The sequence below is a fragment of the Panthera tigris genome, chromosome C2, assembly GCF_018350195.1.
Source record: "Panthera tigris isolate Pti1 chromosome C2, P.tigris_Pti1_mat1.1, whole genome shotgun sequence".
Taxonomy (NCBI): domain Eukaryota; kingdom Metazoa; phylum Chordata; class Mammalia; order Carnivora; family Felidae; genus Panthera; species Panthera tigris.
In genome coordinates this window covers 116,449,452-116,471,886 of record NC_056668.1, presented here as the reverse complement: position 1 = coordinate 116,471,886, position 22,435 = coordinate 116,449,452, and the positions used below count along the sequence as shown (strand labels likewise).

Genomic DNA, 22,435 nt, shown 5'->3' with positions numbered 1-22,435 from the left:
TGCCCTATCCAGACGCTTTTTGTAAGGAAAAGTAACCTTCATGTGGAAATAGTCAAGCCTCATTTTATTAGATTTCACTGAGTCTCTATCCCTTTTGGTTCCCTTCAGAAAGTGTCTGTGTAGTTCTGATGTAGGGTGACCTGTTCTTTGGAACTTACTGTTCATCGAAACCAACCATATCTAAGAGGCATCATAAATAATTATTAGTTAATTACACAGTGAGGTAGAATTGAAAAATAAAATCACATAAGAAAAACTGTTTCATAGGTAACACCGTCTCAGTTTATTTGGGCTATTATCAAAGAACACCATAGACTAAGTAGCTTATGAACAACAGAGATGTATTTCTCACTGTTCTCAAGGCTGGGAAGTCCAAGGTCCAATTACTGGCAGATTAAGTGTCTGGTAAGGGTCCACTTCCTGATTCATAGTTGGCTGTTTTCTTGCTATATATTTATTTTATTCTATTATTTTTTTTAATATATGAAATTTATTGTCATATTGGTTTCCATACAACACCCAGTGCTCATCCCAAAAGGTGCCCTCCTCAATACCCATCACCCACCCTACCCTCCCTCCCACCCCCCATCAACCCTCAGTTTGTTCTCAGTTTTTAACAGTCTCTTATGCTTTGGCTCTCTCCCACTCTACCCTCTTTTTTTTTTCCTTCCCCTCCCCCATGGGTTTCTGTTAAGTTTCTCAGGATCCACATAAGAGTGAAAATATATGGTATCTGTCTTTCTCTGTATGGCTTATTTCACTTAGCATCACACTCTCCAGTTCCATCCACGTTGCTACAAAGGGCCATATTTCATTCTTTCTCACTGCTACGTAGTACTCCATTGTGTATATAAACCACAATTTCTTTATCCATTCATCAGTTGATGGACATTTAGGCTTTTTCCACAATTTGGCTATTGTTGAGAGTGCTGCTATAAACATTGGAGTACAAGTGCCCCTATGCATCAATACTCCTGTATCCCTTGGGTAAATTCCTAGCAGTGCTATTGCTGGGTCATAGGGTAGGTCTATTTTTAATTCTTTGAGGAACCTCCACACTGTTTTCCAGAGTGGCTGCACCAGTTTGCATTCCCACCAACAGTGCAAGAGGGTTCCCATTTCTCCACATCCTCCCCAGCATCTATAGTCTCCTGATTTGTTCATTTTGGCCACTCTGACTGGCGTGAGGTGATATCTGAGTGTGGTTTTGATTTGTATTTCCCTGATGAGGAGCGACGTTGAGCATCTTTTCATGTGCCTGTTGGCCATCTGGATGTCTTCTTTAGAGAAGTGTCTATTCATGTTTTCTGCCCATTTCTTCACTGGATTGTTTGTTTTTTGGGTGTGGAGTTTGGTGACTTGCTATATTTTTATATGGTGAAAGCACAGGGGAGTTCTCTGGTGCTTCTTGTAAAAGGGCACCATTGTCATGAGGGCTCCACTCTCATGACCTAGCCATATCCCAAAGGCCATTATCAAATACAATCACACTGGGGATTTCAACATATGCATTTTGGGGAACGCAAACATTCAGTCTATAACAAACATAAATCAAGAAACATCACCTGTTCTGTTAATTGTGATATTATACAATGTCACAATAATATATTGTGCTGCAAATAAGTAACATTTTGCAGTGACTCCCATAAAGAAATTGAGTCTATTTTTCCATTCCTTGAATCTGGATTTGGCTGTGTGACCTGCTTTGTCCAATGGGACATTAGTAAGCATAACTGAAGCAGAGGCTTGAAATGAGCTTGAACATTGAGCTTGCGTTCCTGATGCCTTTGTAACAGAGTTAGTCATCATGTGTAGAAGCTTTGGCTAGCCTCCTAGATGATGTAAAATATGAGGCTTGGTGCTTCTATTGTCTCGGACAACATATGAATGAGGCCACCTGGGATGAGACAGTCCCCAAGCAATCTGTTAACTGAATGTACACCCAAGAGTGAACAAGGTCTTGACCTGGAGAACTGTACAGCAGAATCCTGGGCTAAATAAAATGATCGCTTCAAGTTCCTAAATTGTGGTGTGGTTTATTATGCAGAAGAAATTTATACAAATAATTATAGTGAAATAAAACTTTATTTAAATATTCTCAGTGAAAGTTGTTTAATTTTGCTGAAAGCTGGCAAAACTTATGGCCAGTGTTCAAAGTACATGTAGTCCTAGAATAAAATGAAAAAGGAATGTAATTAGGTTGGTTTTTAAGGTGCAGACCTTAGACATGAGAGTGATTTTAGGGTCCTGTGTTATAATAACATGATTATAAAACCTATTAAAGGAGAATTCTGAGAATCAGACCTATAAGAAAGCAACTTCTAAGGGAATAAGAATATTTGTCTACTCTCAAACACACCAAAATAATAAATTTGAATATAAAGGCCCTTAGAGAACAGCAATTAATTCTACTTCATTTTTTGTATATTTTTTCATCATGTATACTTAATATAAAAAAGTGTAGGAATAGAGAAGGGAAAAAGTTGTATTTCCAATCCTTGCAAAACTACCACTAATATTTTGATTCAAAGTCTTTCCAGACATGCACAATTGGTATAATAATATGCTTATAACCTATTATTTTTACTGCATAATATATTCTGAGTATCCATGCCATTAAAGTTCATTTATTGAACGTTTAGTTTGTCTTTAACGTTCTGTTTTAGAGATGTCTCATAATGTGTTTTTAATAAATCTCATACTGTATATTTTAGGTTGTTTTAGCTTTTTAATTTATTAGAGTGATGTTTGCTACATAGAATATACATTGCTATTTACTAGAGTACACATAATTATTTTTCTGCATTTGTATTAGTTTTTTAGAAGAAAGTAAAGCATATGAAATATATGAACATTAAAAATTTTAATGCAAAAAAAATTTTTAATGGATGTTTTCAGTTTGTTCCCCAAAATTGTACCTGTAGCTCATGACTGCCTGATTTCCTAAACTTTCATCAGCATTGAGACTTTGTCATTAGAAAAAATGAAAAGGGGTATTTCATTGTTTTCTTTTTTTGCTTCTCTTCATATGTTTTTGAAAACATTTTCTTATGATTATTGGTTATTTGTATTCTCTGTTTAATGGTTGTATGAATTATTTTTTATATTCCTTTTCCATTTCTGTTGGGAATTTGATATTTTTTTCTCATTTAAATAAAATTTATATTAATATAAGGATATTATTTATTCCTTGGTCATATTTGAAGCACATATTTCCTTTATTGTTTGCTATTAAGTATTTAATATTATAATTTGTTTTAAGGTACAGAAGTTTAAGGTATTATAATTTAGTAGTTTGTTACTTTGTGATTTATTTACTTTAAAAATTCTTTCCATCTAGAGACCACGGGTGGGTGCTGTTTGTTCATTTATCTTTGGTCAATAATTCACCATCTCCTTCCTTGTGTTTGGTCTGGGTTTGTTCTGTTCTTTTACAAACCTTTTAGAGATGAAAGTTAGCTCATTAATTTTCCACTTTTCTTCTTTTCTTCAGCAAGTATTTACAGTTATACATTGCTCTTTAACTTTACTTGCATCCCAAAAGATTTGGTGTGTAATATTTTAGTTAGTATACATTTTGATATATTTTGAAATTTTATTATGTGTTACTTTTTACCCCTGATTTATGTACACATTTCTATATATACAAAATATTTTAAAATGTGTATCTTTATCAATTTCTAATTTAAATTTTTGTTTTTAACATTTATTTATTTTTGAGACAGAGAGAAACAGAGCATGAACAGGGGAGGGGCAGAGAGAGAGGGAGACACAGAATCCAAAACAGGCTCCAGGCTCTGAGCTGTCAGCACAGAGCCCGACGCAGGGCTCAAACTCACGGACCGTGAGATCATGACCTGAGCCGAAGTCGGTCGCCCAACCGACTGAGCCACCCAGGCACCCCAATCAATTTCTAATTTAATGTTATTTGCTGTGACACCAAGGTCCAAGTGACACCAGTTCCCTGAAATTTGTTGAGACTTATTTCTTGGCCCATTATGAGAATAATTCTTGTAAAAACCTTTTTTTGAGAACAACTTATATTATCTACTTGTTTAACACAAAGTTCTACATGCATCCATTAAATCAACCTTACTTTTTTTGGTTCAAATTTTAAATAATTTTACTACATTTCTGTCTCCTACACCAAGTAAAAATCGAAAGGGGTGCATAAATTTCCCACTATGATGAACTTGTCATTCTCTAACAATATAACATTTTTCTCAATGTTAAACATTGATAAACATTGTATAACATTGATCTTAGGGGCACAAAGTCAAGAATTATTATATTTCTTTTGAATGGAATTTTTATTATAATGTAGTTACCTTCTCGATCTCTGTCCCTAATGTTTTTTTGTCATAAAATAAATTTTTTTTTGTATTAGCTTTACTAGCTTTTGTGGTTAGTATTTTTCTGTTATACATTTACCCATATTTTCTTTCTTTACATTTTTTTTCATTAATTTAGATTTGTCACCCAATAAGAACCTGGGGATAATTTAAAAATCTAATTTAGGGGCTCCTGGGTGGCTCAGTCAGTAGGGCATCTGACTTCGGCTCAGGTCATGATCTCGTGGTTGGTGGGTTCAAGCCCCACATCAGGATCCCTGCTGACAGCTCAGAGCCTGCAGCCTGCTTCAGATTCTGTGTCTCCCTCTCTCTCTGCCCCTCCCCCACTCATGCTCACTCTCTCTCTTTCTCTCAAAAAGTGAATAAATAGTAAAAAAAAAAAAAATGTTAAAAATCTAACCTAACACTTTCTATTTTTTAACTTGCAAGTTTTTCCCATTTACATTTATTGTGAATATTGTAAACAAAATTGTATAGAACATATTTAATTGATATCTTGATATAACTGAATAATTATTTTCTACCATTTCAATTTTCTATTTCTTTTTGCCCCAACTTTCTCCATGCTTTTCTCTCCTTTTTCCCCCACTGTGGGTTTTGTTTGTTTGGTGGTTTATTTGCTTTCTGGTATTTTATTCCCACTTTTCCTCTATACTAGTTTCAAATTTCCAGTCTTTTTGTTATTTTACTCATTACCCATGACATTTTAACATGCACATTTAACTTATCTCCTGAACAATACAAAGACCTTAGAACATTTTAATTCTAATAACTTCTCATAACTCATATATTTTTATTAGCTAGTATTTGTTTTGGGTTTTTTTGACCTCACAAATTAGATATTTGCTATTATTTTATTTTTAAAAACATGTTTACTTTAACAAATGTGGCTAGCATTTTATTTGTTTATGAATGTTATTGAACCTCAGATGATCGTTTTCAGAGCATGCTCCTTCTTCCTGAAGTGTTGTATACACTTTACAATAATCTAGGTGTTGTAAAAATCTGGGTTTCTTGATATGCAAATTTACTTATTTTACTTTCATCTTTAAGATAGTCTTGAAGAAAATAGAATGTGAGAGTTAAGATTTTTTTTTTTAATGTTTATTTAGAGAGAGAGGGAGGGAGCGTGAGTGGGGGAGGGGCAGAGAGAGGGAGACACAGAATCAGAAGCAGGCTCCAGGCTCTGAACTGCCAGCACAGAGCCCGATGCAGGGCTCAAACCCACAAACTGCGAGATCGTGACCTGAGCCAAAGTCGGACCTTAACCACTGAGCCACCCAGGTGTCCCAAGATTGTTTTTTAATCAGTACCTTGAAGATACCATTCTACGGTCTTCTGGCTTCCACTATTTCTGTTGAGAAGTCAGTTGTCAGTCTCATTGCTTGCAGGTGATTTGTCTTTCCTTTGTGGTTACTTATTTTTCTTTGCTATTCTGCTTCACTCTTAACATCTATATTTAGATGTTAATTTTAAATTATATTACTTAGGATATTTGTCCTTTATGTATCACTGAGTTCATATTTCTTGGTTCTGCAATTTTTTTTAGGAGTTACCTGTTCTCCTATCTTATTTGGAACTCTTGATTTTCATATTGATTTGTCTCTCTACTACGTTATGAATCATTTTCTCTACTGCATTTCTTTGTTCCCTTTTTCTTCAGTTGTATTCAATCTACTACTTAATCTGTTTTTTTTTCTGTTTCTCCAAATTTTTAATACTATTTATGAGGCATTGTGTGACCCAGACCTGCATATGTCTCTTGCCATTTTTTATCATTTCATAATATTTAGAGAATGAAAGTAATTTCTTATGTTCATTTGGCTCCAAAGACCCTAATATAATCAACAGCAATATTTTCCTTCTTAAAATGTCTACATATCTATAGTTTCCAAATTAACAGTGATTACAAAAAGAGACTTATAACATTTTTAAATTGTAGGAAATAACAGTAAGTTACAATGAACAAGCCATTTTGTTCCTATTTTTAGCAATTTAGTCTTATTTTTCATCAAGGATTTCAACTTTAGTGATCATGTTTACAGGACACTCTAGTTTTTACACCCTTTGCAATGGGAAAACTAAATCCATGATATGATTTTGGGGACTTAAAACTAGACCAAAAAATACAATTTGTGGTCAATCTAGATTTGAGCAAAAATATTAGCAAAGGTGCAATGGTAATCTCAAAAAATATGATTTTAAGCTAAATAAAATAAAAATAGCCTCACAATGAGGAAACTTGCTCCAAGCATCAGTGCTTTTATCTTAACATCAAGATTCAATGGAAACTGGATTCCAAATTTATCAGCATTGGTGAATAGTTCCCTCATAAATCCAGCCCATTTTTTTGAAATTTTGCCAAGAACTATTTCTTCATCCAGAGACAATAACTAAAAGAAAAAAATATATATATATATGTATGTATGTATATATATAATCTTAGATGAAAGATCTGAAATAAAAATAGGTATTCCTATCTCGATTTTAGTAATTAAATATAACCCATATGAGTTATAATCGTGTTGGTCGTTTCCTGCAATAAATAGAATGTGCAATATGACACATAATAACTTGGAAAAACACCTACAGACAATATCTATCTAAAAGAAGATGTTCAAATTATTGTACACAACTGATTATACAGTCCACCCTTGAATAACACAGGGGTTAGAGGTGCTAAGATCCCTGGGCAGTTGAAAATCTGTGTATAACAATGGATCCCCCAAAACCTTAACCACTAATAGCTTACTATTGACAAGAAGTCATACTGATAACAAAATTAATATATATTTTATGTTATATGTATTATATACTGTATTCTTACAATAAAATAAGCTAGAAAAAAGAAAATGTTATTAAGAAAATCATAAGGAATAGAAAATATCCTTACACTACTGTACATATATTTATTGGCAAAAATCTGCATATAAGTGGACCTGTGCATTTTAAACCTGTGTTGTTCAAAGGTCAGCTGTATATGATACATATGGTATTTTATATGTGATAACTTTATATTACATATAAATTATATCCATATATATGCTTAATAAATATAATTGCTTAAATTTGACTTGAGAATCAATTTAACTTTAAAAGAAAACCACTAGTTTTTCATCTGTTTTACACAGTTAGCTCTTTATTGAGATCTTAATTTTCTGAATCCCTCTACCCTTTCTCATCCCCTTTTCTCCCTACTTATCTAAATTCCCTAGAGCATCACTTCTCATACCAACTAATATTTATTTCTCAATATAAGAGATATTCATATAAGATAATATTTATATAAGAAAATAAAGTTATCTGTGATAACTCCTACTACTTGTCTGGTAATGAATGCCATGGAGGAAAAGGCCGGCTGATGTAATGGAATACAGTTGGGAGATAATAGGCAGGCTTAAAGAATTGGGGCGGGGGGTGATTTTACAGGAAGCCTCCTAGGGAAAGCACCATTTAAGTTGAGACTTAGAGGATCAATAGGAATTAGTGATCAGGGTAGTAGTGAGAGAGTCAGCAACATGTGAAAAGGCCCTGAGTTGGGAGGGGCTGGAGCAAAGTGAAGAATGGGGCTAGTTGCATAAAATGAGAAAAGAGAGGTATGCAGAGATAGATCATACATAGCCTTGTAAGTAACATTAAGGAATTTGGGAAAAGAAAGATATGGAAGAGTTTTGTGTAATCTTGTCAAAATTTCTCCAGCGTTTTCATAACTAACTGGCAATGCCACTCTCCCTCATCCTTAGCCTAATATCTTATATTTTACATTGCAAAGAAAATGGAAACTACTTGACAGGAACTTCCTAATTCCTAGAACGTCATCTTCTTTAATAACATGAATAGTCAATTAACACATATTTTGTATGTTATATATATCATATACTGTATTTTTTTTATTTTAAAAAGAGATAGTGTGCACATGTGGGGGAGTAGAGCAGAGAGAAAGATAATTTTTTTTTAATGTTTATTTTTGAGACAGAGAGAGAGACAGAGACAGAGTGCTAGTGGGGGAGGGGCAGAGAGAGAGGGAGACACAGAATCCGAAGCAGGCTCCAGGCTCTGAGCCATCAGCACAGAGTCTGATGCATGGCTCGAACCCACAAACTGTGAGATCATGACCTGGGCCAAAGTTGGATGCTCAACTGACTGAGCCACCCACATGCCCCAAGGGAAAGGGAATCTTAAGTAGCCTCCATGCCCAGTGAGGAGCCTGATGTGGGGTACAATCCCATGACCCTGGGATCATGACTTGAGCCAAAATCATGAGCCAGACATTCAACTGACTGAGCCGTGCAGGTGCCCCTCCTATATATATTTTTACAACAAAGTAAGGTAAAGAAAAGAATATGTTTTTAAGAAAGTCATAAGGAAAATACATTTACATTAATATATGTGTGTGTGCGTGTATATATATATATATATATATATATATATATATATATTGAAAAATATCTACATGCAAATGGACACAGACAGTATTGTATCCATACCAACACTCCCTACTTCCTGTTATGGTGAATATGATGAATAAACTATTTCTGCTCCCATTTGAGGCTTATTTCCTATATGTGCATTAGGTCCCATACCAAGTAAGAGCAGAATTCATCAAATATTTAACATCTGCTGTTTCTCCACACTTTCCCTCCCATTTGGAGCCTTTCCTTCAAAATCAAAACAGGCTGAGGATATACCTTTCAAAAATACCTTCCTATCCACCTTGTGCCCCATTCAGCCAGGAATAGGATTAGGGTAAAGCAGTGAGATAAGTCACACAAGTGCATAGTCAGTTTCTGTCTTAAATTTTTGTTTATAAATTTGTTCATAATGGATATGCATTATGATTTTAATTTTAAAAAAGATTGATTTTAAAAAAGATTATATTCAAGTTATCACTTGCCTGAATTATTCAGTTTTTTGGTGCTTTCTTAAATTTTGTACCCAAGATGAATGGCTTACTTCCCTTACCATAGTCCCTGGTCCTGTAACTCATTCCTCCTTTATCTCTTTCCTACCCTTCATAACCAAAAGTATTGAAAGGGCTGCCCACATTCATTCACAACATGACTTTTTCACAGAATTGTACTTCCCTTTCTTGCTCATTCTTAGAGTTTACCCAAAGAGTGCCAGCTATAAAATCACTTTATTTCACGCTTAGAAGAAAGAGGAAGTATTTTATACAAAACCTTAGAGAAGGCTCCGAAGATATCTGAATAAGGTAGGATTTATTATATCGTGTAAGATATAAAACAACACACGGAAAGCATTTTGTTTTTTTATGTCATTAATAATGAACCACTGTAGCTTTGGCTTCTAGAGTTTTATGCATAGGCCACTCTGTTCCATTGGTTTTCAACTTGAAATACAAAAGAGTAGAATCCTGTGTGTTCATTTTATTCATTTTTGAAACTAACCATGTTATTGTCATAATTCATTTGCTTAAATATGTTTTACTTAATCAGTACATGCAGGTGCTAATCAGATCAGTAATTACTAAACTGAATTAACATAATTCTAGAGAAGGAAAAAAAAACGGAGACATGATTTCAGATTAAAAAAACAAGCAAACATGTCCTTAATAGAAGACTGAATACTTTTTTCCAATCAAATATTTTATCAAACCAACAGTATTCTTAGGAATATTGCTTAGGAATGTTGCTTAGGAAACCAGATTTAACTAAGTGTAGTTAGCCGGTTGCTTAGTTTTGTTAACTATATTTAGTATTTTTAGTAGTTAACCTCCCAAATTATTATCTGAATGTTGGCCATAATCTGAGAAATGTATCAGTAAACACATAAAAATTTAACAAAATTGTATCATAAGAGTTTCAGAATTTTATAAAAATTAACATAAATATTTATGTAACATTTATATATAATTTATTTATTATATTATTATATTATTTAAAATTTATAATTAATGCCCAATTTATGTCATTGTTCATTGCAATAAAGCTTAATTTTCTCTTTCACTACTCCTTAAAATATTAAATACCATACTTGTTTAATAACTACATACTTGAAATACAGCTTAAAAAAGATGCCCTATGGGCACCTGGGTGGCTCAGTTGGTTGAGCATCTGACTTTGGCTCAGGTTGTGATCTCACAGTCCATGAGTTCAAGTCCTGCGTCGGGCTCTGTGCTGACAGCTCAGAGCCTGGAGCCTGCTTCAGATTCTGTGTCTCCCTCTCTCTCTGCCCTTCCCCTGCTTGAACTCTCTCTCTCTTTCTCTCTCTCTCTCTGTATCTCTCAAAAGTGAATAAATGTTAAAAAAAAATTAAAAGAAAACTAAAAAAAAGATGGCTTATAATCACAAGTGTGTAAGCCTCAATGAAGCAAGGAAACTATGTGTTAGAAACTCAATTTAAAAAATAGTCAAATAGTTATAACATCATGATAACATTTTTATCTTATTTTAATCAGATTTATTAATATATTAGAAAATAGTCAAACAACTAGTTTGAACATGATTATCTTATAATACTCACATTAAAATCTAGATCCTTGAGACAGCTGGAAAGCATACATGGCCCTCTAATTTTCATTACATCCTCCTTATTCTCATTTTTTATTTTAAACTTTGGCGAAAATGGGTGAAAGTATTGATACACATATCCAATTTTTTCACCAGGTGGAGCTTCAACTTTTAGCTACAAAAGATTGAGAAATGTAGTATTGGTCAAATGAGATTTATTTTGATTTGTAAGCAGCAAATTAGTTATATGCTACCTATTAGTGTTTTGTATATGTGAACAGAACTTTCTGTGTTTAAAGCATGCCCTATGTTTGGGAATGGACGTGGAAGTGAAAAAAAACTAGGATGTAGATATTGAAACCCCCAAATTGAGACCTGATGCTGCTGTTCATTTACTACATGAAACGTGGACATGTTCCTAAACTCTCTGTAACTCATTTTCCATTTGCAAAAGGGGGATAATAACATTTTTTAGGTGTTTATGAAGATCACTTTTTAAATTGCCATGCTCATGAGACATGTCTTAAACCCCAGTCACACCAACAACTGTTCTATTACCAATATGTGAAGGACTTTTGTCCCTCTATGCAAATGTAAATTTGAATTCACTAAAGCACTTTAAGTTGATTGTGATTTAACGCCCAGTTCAAGGCGACTGGGTGGCTCAGTTGTTTAAGCACCTTAGGTCGTGATCTCATGGTTGGTGAGTTCCAGCCCTGCGTTGAGTTCTGTGCTGACAGCTCGGAGCCTGGAGCCTGTTTCAGATTCTGTGTCTCCCTCTCTCTCTCTCTGCTCCTCCCCCTCTCGTGCTCTGTCTGTCTCTCTCTCTCAAAAAATAAATAAACATTAAAAAAATTTTTTAAAGTAAAGCCCAGTTCAGAGATTGGTTGTATAAATTATGGTGTACCATCTACACGATGGGTTATTATCCAAGCATTTTTAAGTGTGGAGGAAGCTCTGTACATACTGATGTAATCTTCAAGTTACAGTGTTTTGTGTTAAAAAATTAGAGAAGAATATCTGCCAATTTTGTTAAAAAGACACATGTATGGCATACATATGTGCATATTACACAAATATTCATAGAATAATGCTGGTAGAATAGTTAAACTTGTAATACTAGTTCTTTCTGAAGAAGAATACAGGTGGCCTAAGAAACAAGAGTTTGAAAAAAAAAAGAAAGAAACGAGAGTTTGAGAGGCATTGTTTCTCTGGAATATAATTTTTTCTTTCTCTCTCTCTTTTTTTTCTTCCTTCCTTCCTTCTTCCTCCCTTCCTTCCTTCTTCCTTCCTTCCTTCCTTCCTTCCTTCCTTCCTTCCTTCCTTCCTTCCTTCCTTCTTTTCTCTCTGTCTCTCTCTCTCTCTCTCTCTCTCTCTCTCTCTCACCATGTATAAGTATTCCTCAGACTGCTAAGTCAAGAAGGTGGCAGTGGTGATGTAGCTTGTGAATCTTCTCAAAACTCTCAGAGAAAAGGACAGGACAAGTATGATAGCTAAACAAACAAAACCACTGTCAAATTCTTTATCAAAAGTAGATGCAAAAATTATAGCTCCGCATCTCAAAATACAAGTGGATGTAGTGAGACAAGTGACAACAACAAGATATTCCTGAGATCCTAGGAATCCAGATATCACTAACAAGAAAGGAAAGAAAGGGATCTCACTCAGTGAAAGCTCAAGGGACCAGTCTGAGAAACACAGCTGAAAATGGGATGAGACTTCACAGCCCCTAATTCATTGACACTCCATTCAAAGGCTGAGAAGTACATGCAGAAATATGCAAATAAAAACCACACTATTTTAGAATAGAAAACTTTGATAATAAAGATCTTGTGATCTTCATTGCCTGAAAAATATTTACAGTATTGTGTATTATTCTCACTCTACAGGTGTGTGGTACAAATACATAATTCTCTAACATATTTCATTCTGGAAAATTTTGTGTAGCCAAACCCAATGTTGTAACATACTGCTCAGTGTTGAGGCTTTTTTGAAAGAATTCAGATACATTCTCAATCATGTAGAAACAATATTTACTGGCCTTTTGTACATAGCAGTTTCTCCAGCAACAGCTACTTCTTAGAGTTCTATGCATAGTAATGACATCACGGCCTACATTATCATAAATTGTCATGGTAAAACGTCTTGAAGGTCCACAGAGATATCGGAGGAAACAATTACTTCTTTCTTCTGCATAATAAATTCTGTGTCCTTGATTGTTCATGACTTCATATTTTTTACTAGTTGCAAAACAACCGAGAACTAAAGAATGAAACAATGTGGTGTTTTATTAGTGATGGGAGACATGTAAATTGCCTATTAAATTACCTTCAAATATGCAACTTAGGTTTGGTAATAAATTACTTGACTCTAAGTCACTTATCTTCATCGGTGTCTTATTTTTGCCTTACAAAAACTAAAACAGATATAGCTACTCTCTGGTCCCTTTCACTGCTAAAATTCCATAATAGCTTTTTTTTTTTTTAATCATTTTTGAATTTCTGAGAAATTAACTCTATTTACTGTCATGTTACTATTATGTTTTGAATTATGTTAAATGTTATTCCTCTTCATCTTCTTCTTCCTGAGGATATGAAAAAGACATTCAGTCTTTAATCTGGATAGTAGAACCCAAGAAAAAATATTTTACTGATGCTAAACTGGAGACAGTAAGCACTTTTATATATTATCCACATAAGATAATAATTAAATTCATCTCTTTTGCAAGAAAATGGAAATGTTATCTTTTGTCCTAATAATTTTACTTCTGTGATCATACAGAAAAAACAGTCCTAAATTTGTTTAAGTGATTTCTATACCAAATGTTCACTTCTGCCCTACTTAGAAAAGTAAAATGGAAACAAAGAAACAAAGTAAATACCCAACAAGAGGCAATAATAGTATCCCCTTTGAGGATTATTGTGTTGCTTTTAAAAATGTTGGGTTTTAAGTATGGAGGGTCCTGAAAAAGTTAAAAATAGAACGACCTATGACCCAGCAATTGCACTCCTGGGCATTTACCTAAAGGACAGGAAAATACTGATTTGAAGGGGCACATGCACCCCAATGCTTATGGCAGCATTAACAACAATAGCCAAACTATGGGAAAAGCCTAAGTGTCTATCAACTGATGAATGAATAAACAAGATGTGGTGTGTATATACAATGGAATATTACTCAGCCATCAAAAAGAATGAAATCTTGCCATTTTCAATGACACGGATGGAGCTAGAGTTTCTTATGCTAAGTGAAATAAGTGACTCAGATAAAGACAAATACCATATGATTTCACTCGTATTACAATTTAAGAAACAAAGCAGATGAACATAAGGGAAAGGGCAACAACAAGAAAGAGGGAAGCAAACCATAAGAAACTCTTAACTATAGAGAACAAATTGAGGGTTGATGGAGGCAAGTAGGTAGGGGGATGGGCTAAATGGGTGATGGGTATTATGGAGGGCACTAGTTGTGATGAGCAGTGGCTGTTACATGTAAGTGATGAATCACTAAATTCTATGTCTGAAACCAATTCACCATGTATGTTAACTAAGTAGAATTTAAATAAAACCTTGAAATCTAAAAAAAAAAAATGTTGGGTTTTAAGATAAATAAAACCAAAAAAAAAACCCCATTAAGTGAATAACTCTAAAAAAAATTGCATGGACAATGATTAAAAGTGATTTAAAAAATTCATCAAAGGACTATTTTTAAAAAGCCTTCAAAGGAAATATAGCAGTAGTTGTACAAGGATGATGTTTTTTCCTACCTTTTATTAAAATTTCAGATGTTCTTGAATGAGTATGTTTAATAAGTATATGGTACACTAATATACATTTAGCATTTCATTTTAATGTTAACCTTGGAAACAGGTATTTACAGAATTTCCTCATTTTTTAATGATTTTGGTGGCCTATGAACATAATTGTTTTCATATTACAAAAACATTTAAAAGATATTCATTTTTACTTAATATTCAAAGATAAATCCTGATTCAGTATTGATGAAAAAGTATTTTGACTGCCTTTTAAATTTAATTTTTTCTTATGAGTAGGAATTACATAGGCATGGCACGAATTTTAAAAATTTTAAAATTTTAAAATTAAAAAAGTTTTAAATGCACACACACACACACACACACATTATTATATGCACTACTTTGTAATTGTTTTTGATACTTAGCAGTATATCTTGGAGCTATTCCTGACAATTCTGTAGAGCTGTCTCATTCTTTTAAATAAATGCACAATGTTAAATTATATGAATGTATCATTTAGAGCAATTTTTAGCCTGCATCAGAACCATCTGGAGGGCTTGCTAAAACACAGGTAGTGGAACCCCACCTCTAGATTTTGTGATTTAGTAGGTCTGTGATGAAGCTCGGGAACTTGATTTCCAACATGTTCCCAGATGATGTTGATGCTGGTGGTCTGGCAACCATACTTTGAGAATAAGTAGTTTGGAAAATTAGTTCCCTATAACATAGATGGTTAGATTTTTCTCAATATTTTTGCTATTTCTGTGACTACTTAAATTGTTAAGTATTATAAGTACTATAAATTATAACTGTGGCTTTTTCTGTCCTATAAATTCTCACAATTGGTTTTTCCTTCTCTCATTAATTTTATGGCTCCATACTATGTATTTTATTTAAGTATATTCATCCACATTTCAGGGAAAGCCCAGGTCTGACTCTTTGATTTTCTCAAATGGCTACCATTGTGTCTTGTTCATTATAGGTGTTCAGTGGGCATTCTGGAATAAATGGTCATTCATAAAATGAGTCATTTAGTGCAGGGCAGCAGGAAAAAAAACAAAGAAAACATTCATTTTTGAATGCCAAAATTGAAAAGTTTTTGTGAATAAAACCAAACCATAAATGTCTATTTTAGTCTTAGATTCTCTAACGTGAATACAAAGAGTCACAATGGTGATAATTTTTTTAAACTAAACACTGATTTAATTTTATTTACATCTATCATAGCCTCATGTACATGAAACAAATACTTGTACTAAGTTGAGGAGATAGAGGTAAACAGTTGCATTCTAAAGAACAATTTCTCAGGCTTGGGAGTGGAATTGAACTGCCCAGAAACTTACCTGGATTCTGCTTCTCCTAGCAGAATTCCTGAAGGATCTGCAATCACTGCTTCTCTGAAATACCTGTATTTGAGGAATTTAGGATGGGAAGACTCTTTTAGGAAATAGACCTACTGTTTAGCAGGACTAAAAGTGCAGACTAGAATTTTTAGGAGTGATCTGGAGCCAATACCTTTGTCCTTTTCCATGAGAAGACTACTATTGTATTTATCTATCATTGACTATGGACTTCTGTATATTCTCATCATATTTTAAGGTTTCTTTTTGCCCAGTCACACGAAGCATTTTAATGTATAGGGAGTGGCTGAGCTACAGCACAAGTTATACATTCAAGAGTGAATATATCTGTGTGTTTGGTACATACCTTCCAGAAGATCGAAACGTTGACACACTAGTAACTGATTTATCTAATAGAGTAGAAAATAAAGATAGGTAGTATGAAGTAATTAAATTAAACTTAAAGTACCTACCAATAAACATATACGTTAATACCTATATTTAGGACATTTAAAGTAATTGACCTATTATTGACATCTCTCTATTTTCTGTCAAATGTTATATACTAGTCTAAATGTGAGGTAGGTTTTTTTTGGCCATCCATATACAGTATACTCTAAAAATGTTTTTGTTAAGTATTAAACAATTACAGGTACAGTCAGACATTTATCCAAAGCACAATTACGAGTTAAATATAATTATAAAGGTGTCTTAAATAGAAACCCAAACCCATCATGCAAGCAGGTAATGTTCCTCAATGCTCTCTTTAGGGAAGTAGAAGATGTGGGAAAAAAGGTCTTCTGTTCCATGTGAAAGATAGTGAAGACTAGAAGACTTTACATGCTGTAAGTGAAATTCCGTGACCAAATTGATAGGGTTGCTAGATTTAGTAAAACAAAATAAAACAAAGCAAAAACACCAGAATGCTCAGTTAAACTTGAATTTCAGCTAAATAATGAATAATTATTACCATAACTATATGCCAAATAATGCATGAAACATTAACCTAAAAAATATTTGTTTATCTGAAATTCAAATGTAACTCAGTGTCTTGTATTTTATCTGGCAATTCTACAAATAGACAAAAGCAAAAAAGAAAAGAGGGACTGGAACTCTCTGCCACTGGTGGGTCACACAGAGACTAAAAATAAAACAATATATATGTACCCTTATACTTATTGCAGCATTATTTACAATAGCCAAGATATGGAAGCAACCTAAATGTCCATCAATAGATGAATGGATAAGAAAAATGTAGTATATATACACAATGGAATATTACACAGCCATCAAAAGGGATGAAATGGTGCTATTTGAGACAACATGGATGGACCTAGAAGATTTATTCCAAGTGAAATAAGTCAGACTGAGAAAGACAAATACATATGATCCCACTCATAAGTGGAATCTAAAAAACAAAACAAAACAAAAAACAAATGAAAGCAGAAATCAGACCTATAAATATAGAGAAAAAACTAATGGTTGCCCGAGGGGAGTGGGGTGTAGGGAGCTGGGCAAAAAAGGTGAAAGGGAGTGGGAGATATAGGTTTCCAGTTATGGAATGAATAAGTCATGTGAATAAAAAGCACAGTGTAAGGAATACAATGATATTGTATTAGTGTTGGGTGTAATGGGACATATGTTAGCTATACTTGTAAACATAGCACAAAGTACAAACTTGTCAAATCACTAAGTTACACATATGACATTAATATAATATTGTGTGTCAGTTACACTAAAAAAAATAATGAACCCAAGAGTCACTACGTTGGTTATTTACACAGACCAACATCACAGTGAGAAAATACAATTACTAATCCAAATGCTGATGCCAGGAAAAATCTAGATTTCCTCAAAGCTAGTTCTGTGAATGTTTTTGAGAAACCTTGTTGATAAAAGGACCTTTTTAGTTTGTAGTATCAAACACGACTACCACAAAGACAAAAAGATAAATGAGCTTGAAACAATGGAAGCAGAAGCAGGTGTTGCATGCACATGAGGAGTTTAAATATTTTGTCTAATGAATACAATGATGATAGAGTCAAGGTCATCTTCTAAGTGGTGGCTCTTAGCCTCAAAGATTTAGATTCCTTTCTAGTTTTTACTGTTGTGTTTTCCAGCTTCTCATTTGGAACATTGGAAGGAGGCTGGGAGTGTGCAAGGGATACCTCACAACCAGAGCTTAACTGCATTTCTCTGAAAACATTCTGAATCAATAAAGGGCTTGCAGGGCTGTCTGCAGAAATGTGTAGACAGATACAAAATAACAAAATGATCTGAATTCTGGAGCATGGGAAATCTGAAAACATGGGAGGCAGTGTGGCTGTGGAGATGTGAAAACAAAAAGCAGAAAAGAAAATGTGAACCAGGAGAGAGTCTAAATGCAATCATCTGTGCAGTGTGAATGTTATTTCAAAGGAGGCAGGACCCTCTGGTGTGTGTATAAGACTGGTCACACAGGGGCACCTGAGTGGCTCAGTCGGTTAAGCATGACTCTTGATTTCAGTTGAGGTCGTGAGCTCACGAACCAAGAGTGTGGAGCCCGCTTGGGATTCTCTCTTTCCCTCTCTTTCTGCCCCTCCCCCATGCTCGATCTCTCTCTCTCTCTCTCTCTCTCTCTCTCTCTCTCTCTCTCTGTCTCTCTCTCTCTAATAAAAAAATTAAAAACAAAAAATAATGGGTCACACCATGAAACAATTTGGTCTTATACAGTGAATAGCATCTTTAGGTTTCAACTGTTCTTCACTTATTACCATGACTTATATTTAAAAAATTAAAAAAAACAGCTTAGGCAATACTCAGATCCTACATGGTATCACTTTATGAGTTGTTGCTGTGTCCCCACATACACAACACTTACTAGGTTTTGAAATCATTCTAACATTTCTTTAAACCAGATGATCTGGTAGCTGAGGAATTTCGGAGAGAAATTGGGAGACTGATAAGATCTACTCCTTTGGATGTAAGGGAGCATTGCTTATGAAATAATACCCCCACTAAATGAGCTTAATAAGTATGAAATACATGGATGGAGACATACGCTAAACACTAAGAAGTGGAATTATGGGGGCTCCTGGGTGGCTCAGTTGGTTGGGCGTCTGACTTTGGCTCGGGTCATGATCTCACGGTTCGTGAGTTTGAGCCCCGCAATGGGCTCTGTGCTGACAGCTTAGAACCTGAAGCCTGCTTAGTATTCTGTGTCTCCCTCTCTCTCTGCCTTCCTCTGCTCGTGCTCTCTCTCTCTCAAAAATAAATAAACATTAAATTTTATTTTAAGAAATGGGCTTATAACTTTCAGTTTATTAGGATAGAAATATTAAGAAGATTTGCCATAGTTAAGGCTTCCTTAAGGAGAAACATTTGTCAATTAATTTAAATGTGAAATTTTAACTTTTTTTTTTTTTTTTTACCACAGGAAAAGGAAATGAAGAGGGGTGGGTTAAATAGATGTTGGGTACTAAGGAGTGTACTTGTGATGAGCACCAGGTGTTTTATGGAAGTGTTGAATCACTGTATTGTACAGTAATACAACACTGTATGTTAACTGACTGGAATTAAAATAAAAACATAAAAAAAAGAAAAGGGAAATGAAAAACTATCAGTCTGTAAAGTAGGTTCACAAAATTTTTTAAAGACTTATTAAAAATATTTTTTTAATTCAGAGAAATATCTATGCTGTAATTGAGAATAAAAAATTTAATGTAGTTTTTACCCTTTACTTATATTCAAAATTGAATCTTCTTAGATTGATATCATTGTTTGCGACAAGTTTATAATTAAGCACTGAAAATGTAAATAACCTTTTTAAGAAGGAACATACTCTTTAGCTTTTAAAGTATCGAAAACTAAGATGAGGCCAGTGATTAGTCATGTGAAATGCCAAACTTAATTATTCAGAGACAGCATTACAGGAAATTAAATCAGAATTGATTGAATAAACAAGATAGTAATTCAGTGTCACTAAATCTGGTAGAGAACTGGAGACAATCTTCCTAGTAATATTGCACATTTCACGATTGCATATCGGGCTTCCCATACCTAAGTACATAGATGAACTGAAGATTCCTGAAGCCAGTTTTTACTTACATTCTCCAATTCCAATTTCCTACTTTAAAAAGCAAGTATTCATTTTTAAATGGGCTTTTCAGGAAATACATTTGTAAATGACCATGTTATAACGTCTACAATGTAAATTTACTACTTCACTCAACATTTTAAATTAAATGTAAAAATCTTAATGTTACAGGTAAAATACTTCAATCCGCAGTCAAAATGCTTTCCTGTAACACACATTGTATTTTGAAACCATCAGATTCATATTATTGCCATTCCAACCAGAAGCACATTACCATACCTGAGTCAGATATTCCAATCCAGGTGGACAATTGGGTATTGTCCCTGGTGTTTGCATCCATTGTATCAGGGACTGACGATTACGAAAAGCCATAGTCAAGATCATATAAATACTCACGCATGTGACAGATTGAAGAGATTTCTCTTTTTATCTCTAAAATCTAAAATGAAAGAAACATTAACCTCGTTTGAGACAAGAACCAACTTCAATTTCAGGTTCATTTTTCTTTATTTAATGGTATAAACATCACCCATACTGATTTTTTTAAATTGGTTTCAACTGAAATATTTAGAATTTTATTCTCAACTAAAACCAAAAAGGAATCTCAGGCATACAAGAAATCCCAGTTGATACCAGTATCATAAACTGTGTAATTGTTACGCACATTCCTATGTGGCCCTTGATCTTTTTAAATACACTTAATTCTTTAGGTTCAGAATCAATTGACAATGATTAGATGCCTTCTTTCTCTTCAATGTTGAAAGACGTGTTATGGTGGACATGATAACAGTTTGTTCTGCATAAAGATCAGACAAAAATTTTTAAATTGAGGTTTGGAGAACCATCTATCTCTAGTTCTGTGATTCTGACAAACTTAGAATAAATATATATGGAGTCAAATTTTTCTTTCTGGCCCTGAATAAAGTCTCATTATTCTCTGTATTTTCCTCAGGTTGTATCAGAATTAAACTTACAAAATAAATGCACAAACCCGTGCTTCTAGCTCAAAATTTAGGAGGATGATTCTAAGTGCTTATAAACACATTTAAGGTATTACAGAATTCATTACATTGTTTTGAGGCAAATATTAAAGTTTACTTTCATTCAGGTACATTAAAATAAAATAAAATAAAATAAGAAATAAATAAGAGATAAAAAAAGTAAAAAATAAATAAGCAATGACAACATAAATGCAAGAGATGAACATCAATCATGGTAAGAGAAAGATGTGTTTTGGAAAAACATTTACTACAGAATATAAGAGCGAGTTTTAAATAGATTGCATTCCAAATAATCAGATTATGAAGTTAGAGCTAAGATAAAGAGAAAGGAAGAAAAGATGGTAGCAAAAGAGAGAAAAAATGCAAATTGAGATTTTTTTTTTAGTTTAGCTGTTTATTTACATTTTTATGATTAAAATTTTGAAGAACAGCAAAATGTCTTACAAAGTGGCTAGCACATTTTACATGAACACTGGCAATGTATGAGAGTTCTAATTTCTCAGTATTCTTGCAAACACTTGTTATTTGTTTGTCTTTTTAATTACAGGTACCCTAGTGGGTTTGAAGACATATCTCATTGTGTTTTTTACATGTCCCTAATGACTAATTTTAGTGAACAACTTTTCATGTGTTTTGGCCACTTATATATGTTTTTTTGAAGAACACTGTCATCAAATCCTTTGCCCATTTTTACCTATGTTATTTGTCTTTTTGTTGCTGAATTATGAATGATTTTACATGTAATGCCCCCGATTTCGAATCCGAGAGACCACCAAGGAGCAGATACCGATGCAAACGCATGAGGGTTTATTTGCAAGCTCTAGCTTGGGCCCAAGTATACCCGACACAGCAGAGCAGGGACTTGGACCCCTAGGTTAAGAGGCGTAGCACTTTTATAGGGGCCAGTGGCCAATGAGATTGTAACACACACAGAAAGTTGCATAGTCATGTCAGTCCACACGCAGGTGGCCAATTGCATTACAATTTACCCTATATTAACTGTTTGAACTAGCCTATCACTCTGGTCAGAATTGGCACGCAAGTTTGGTGGGAAAAAGGCGGGTTTAAGAATTGGTGCGCGTTTGGCGGGCAAAAGGCAGGGTTTACATTCTTTGGTGGTTAAGGGTTCCACATTCCTATATGAGCCGGTTTCCAGTAAGGGTGTGCTCAGCGGCTTGACTAGGGTGGGGGAGTGTCTTAAAGCAATAAGCAGGTCATGTGGGGGTTATACATGAGATGGTGGGTGTAGCACAAAATGGAGTTAGTCTTGCTCTGCTTGTCCAGGGGTAGGGGGTTTTTGTTAAATTCCTTGGATCCCACATACACATTTTGGATTAAGTCCCAGTATAATATACACACATATTTTTATCTCATTGTATAGGTTGTCTTTCCACTTTCTTGATGTCCGTTGAAGTACAAAAGTTTAAAATTTTTTATGTATTC

General features: G+C 34.1%; 1 protein-coding gene across 1 annotated transcript in view; it reads right to left on the bottom strand.

The window, feature by feature from the left end:
• Positions 1-2,096: 2,096 nt before the first annotated feature.
• Positions 2,097-22,435, bottom strand: part of LOC102969481 (phospholipid scramblase 2-like) — a 31,345-nt gene continuing 11,006 nt past the window's right edge. The window contains exons 2-7 of the mRNA XM_007086329.2: positions 20,271-20,430; positions 16,284-16,326; positions 12,864-13,084; positions 10,836-10,997; positions 6,584-6,745; positions 2,097-2,168 (exon numbers count right to left, since the gene is read on the bottom strand). Of these exons, the coding sequence (XP_007086391.1) occupies positions 2,139-2,168; positions 6,584-6,745; positions 10,836-10,997; positions 12,864-13,084; positions 16,284-16,326; positions 20,271-20,375 (723 nt within the window). The 5' untranslated portion in view covers positions 20,376-20,430 and the 3' untranslated portion in view covers positions 2,097-2,138. The remainder of the gene's footprint in view (positions 2,169-6,583; positions 6,746-10,835; positions 10,998-12,863; positions 13,085-16,283; positions 16,327-20,270; positions 20,431-22,435) is intronic.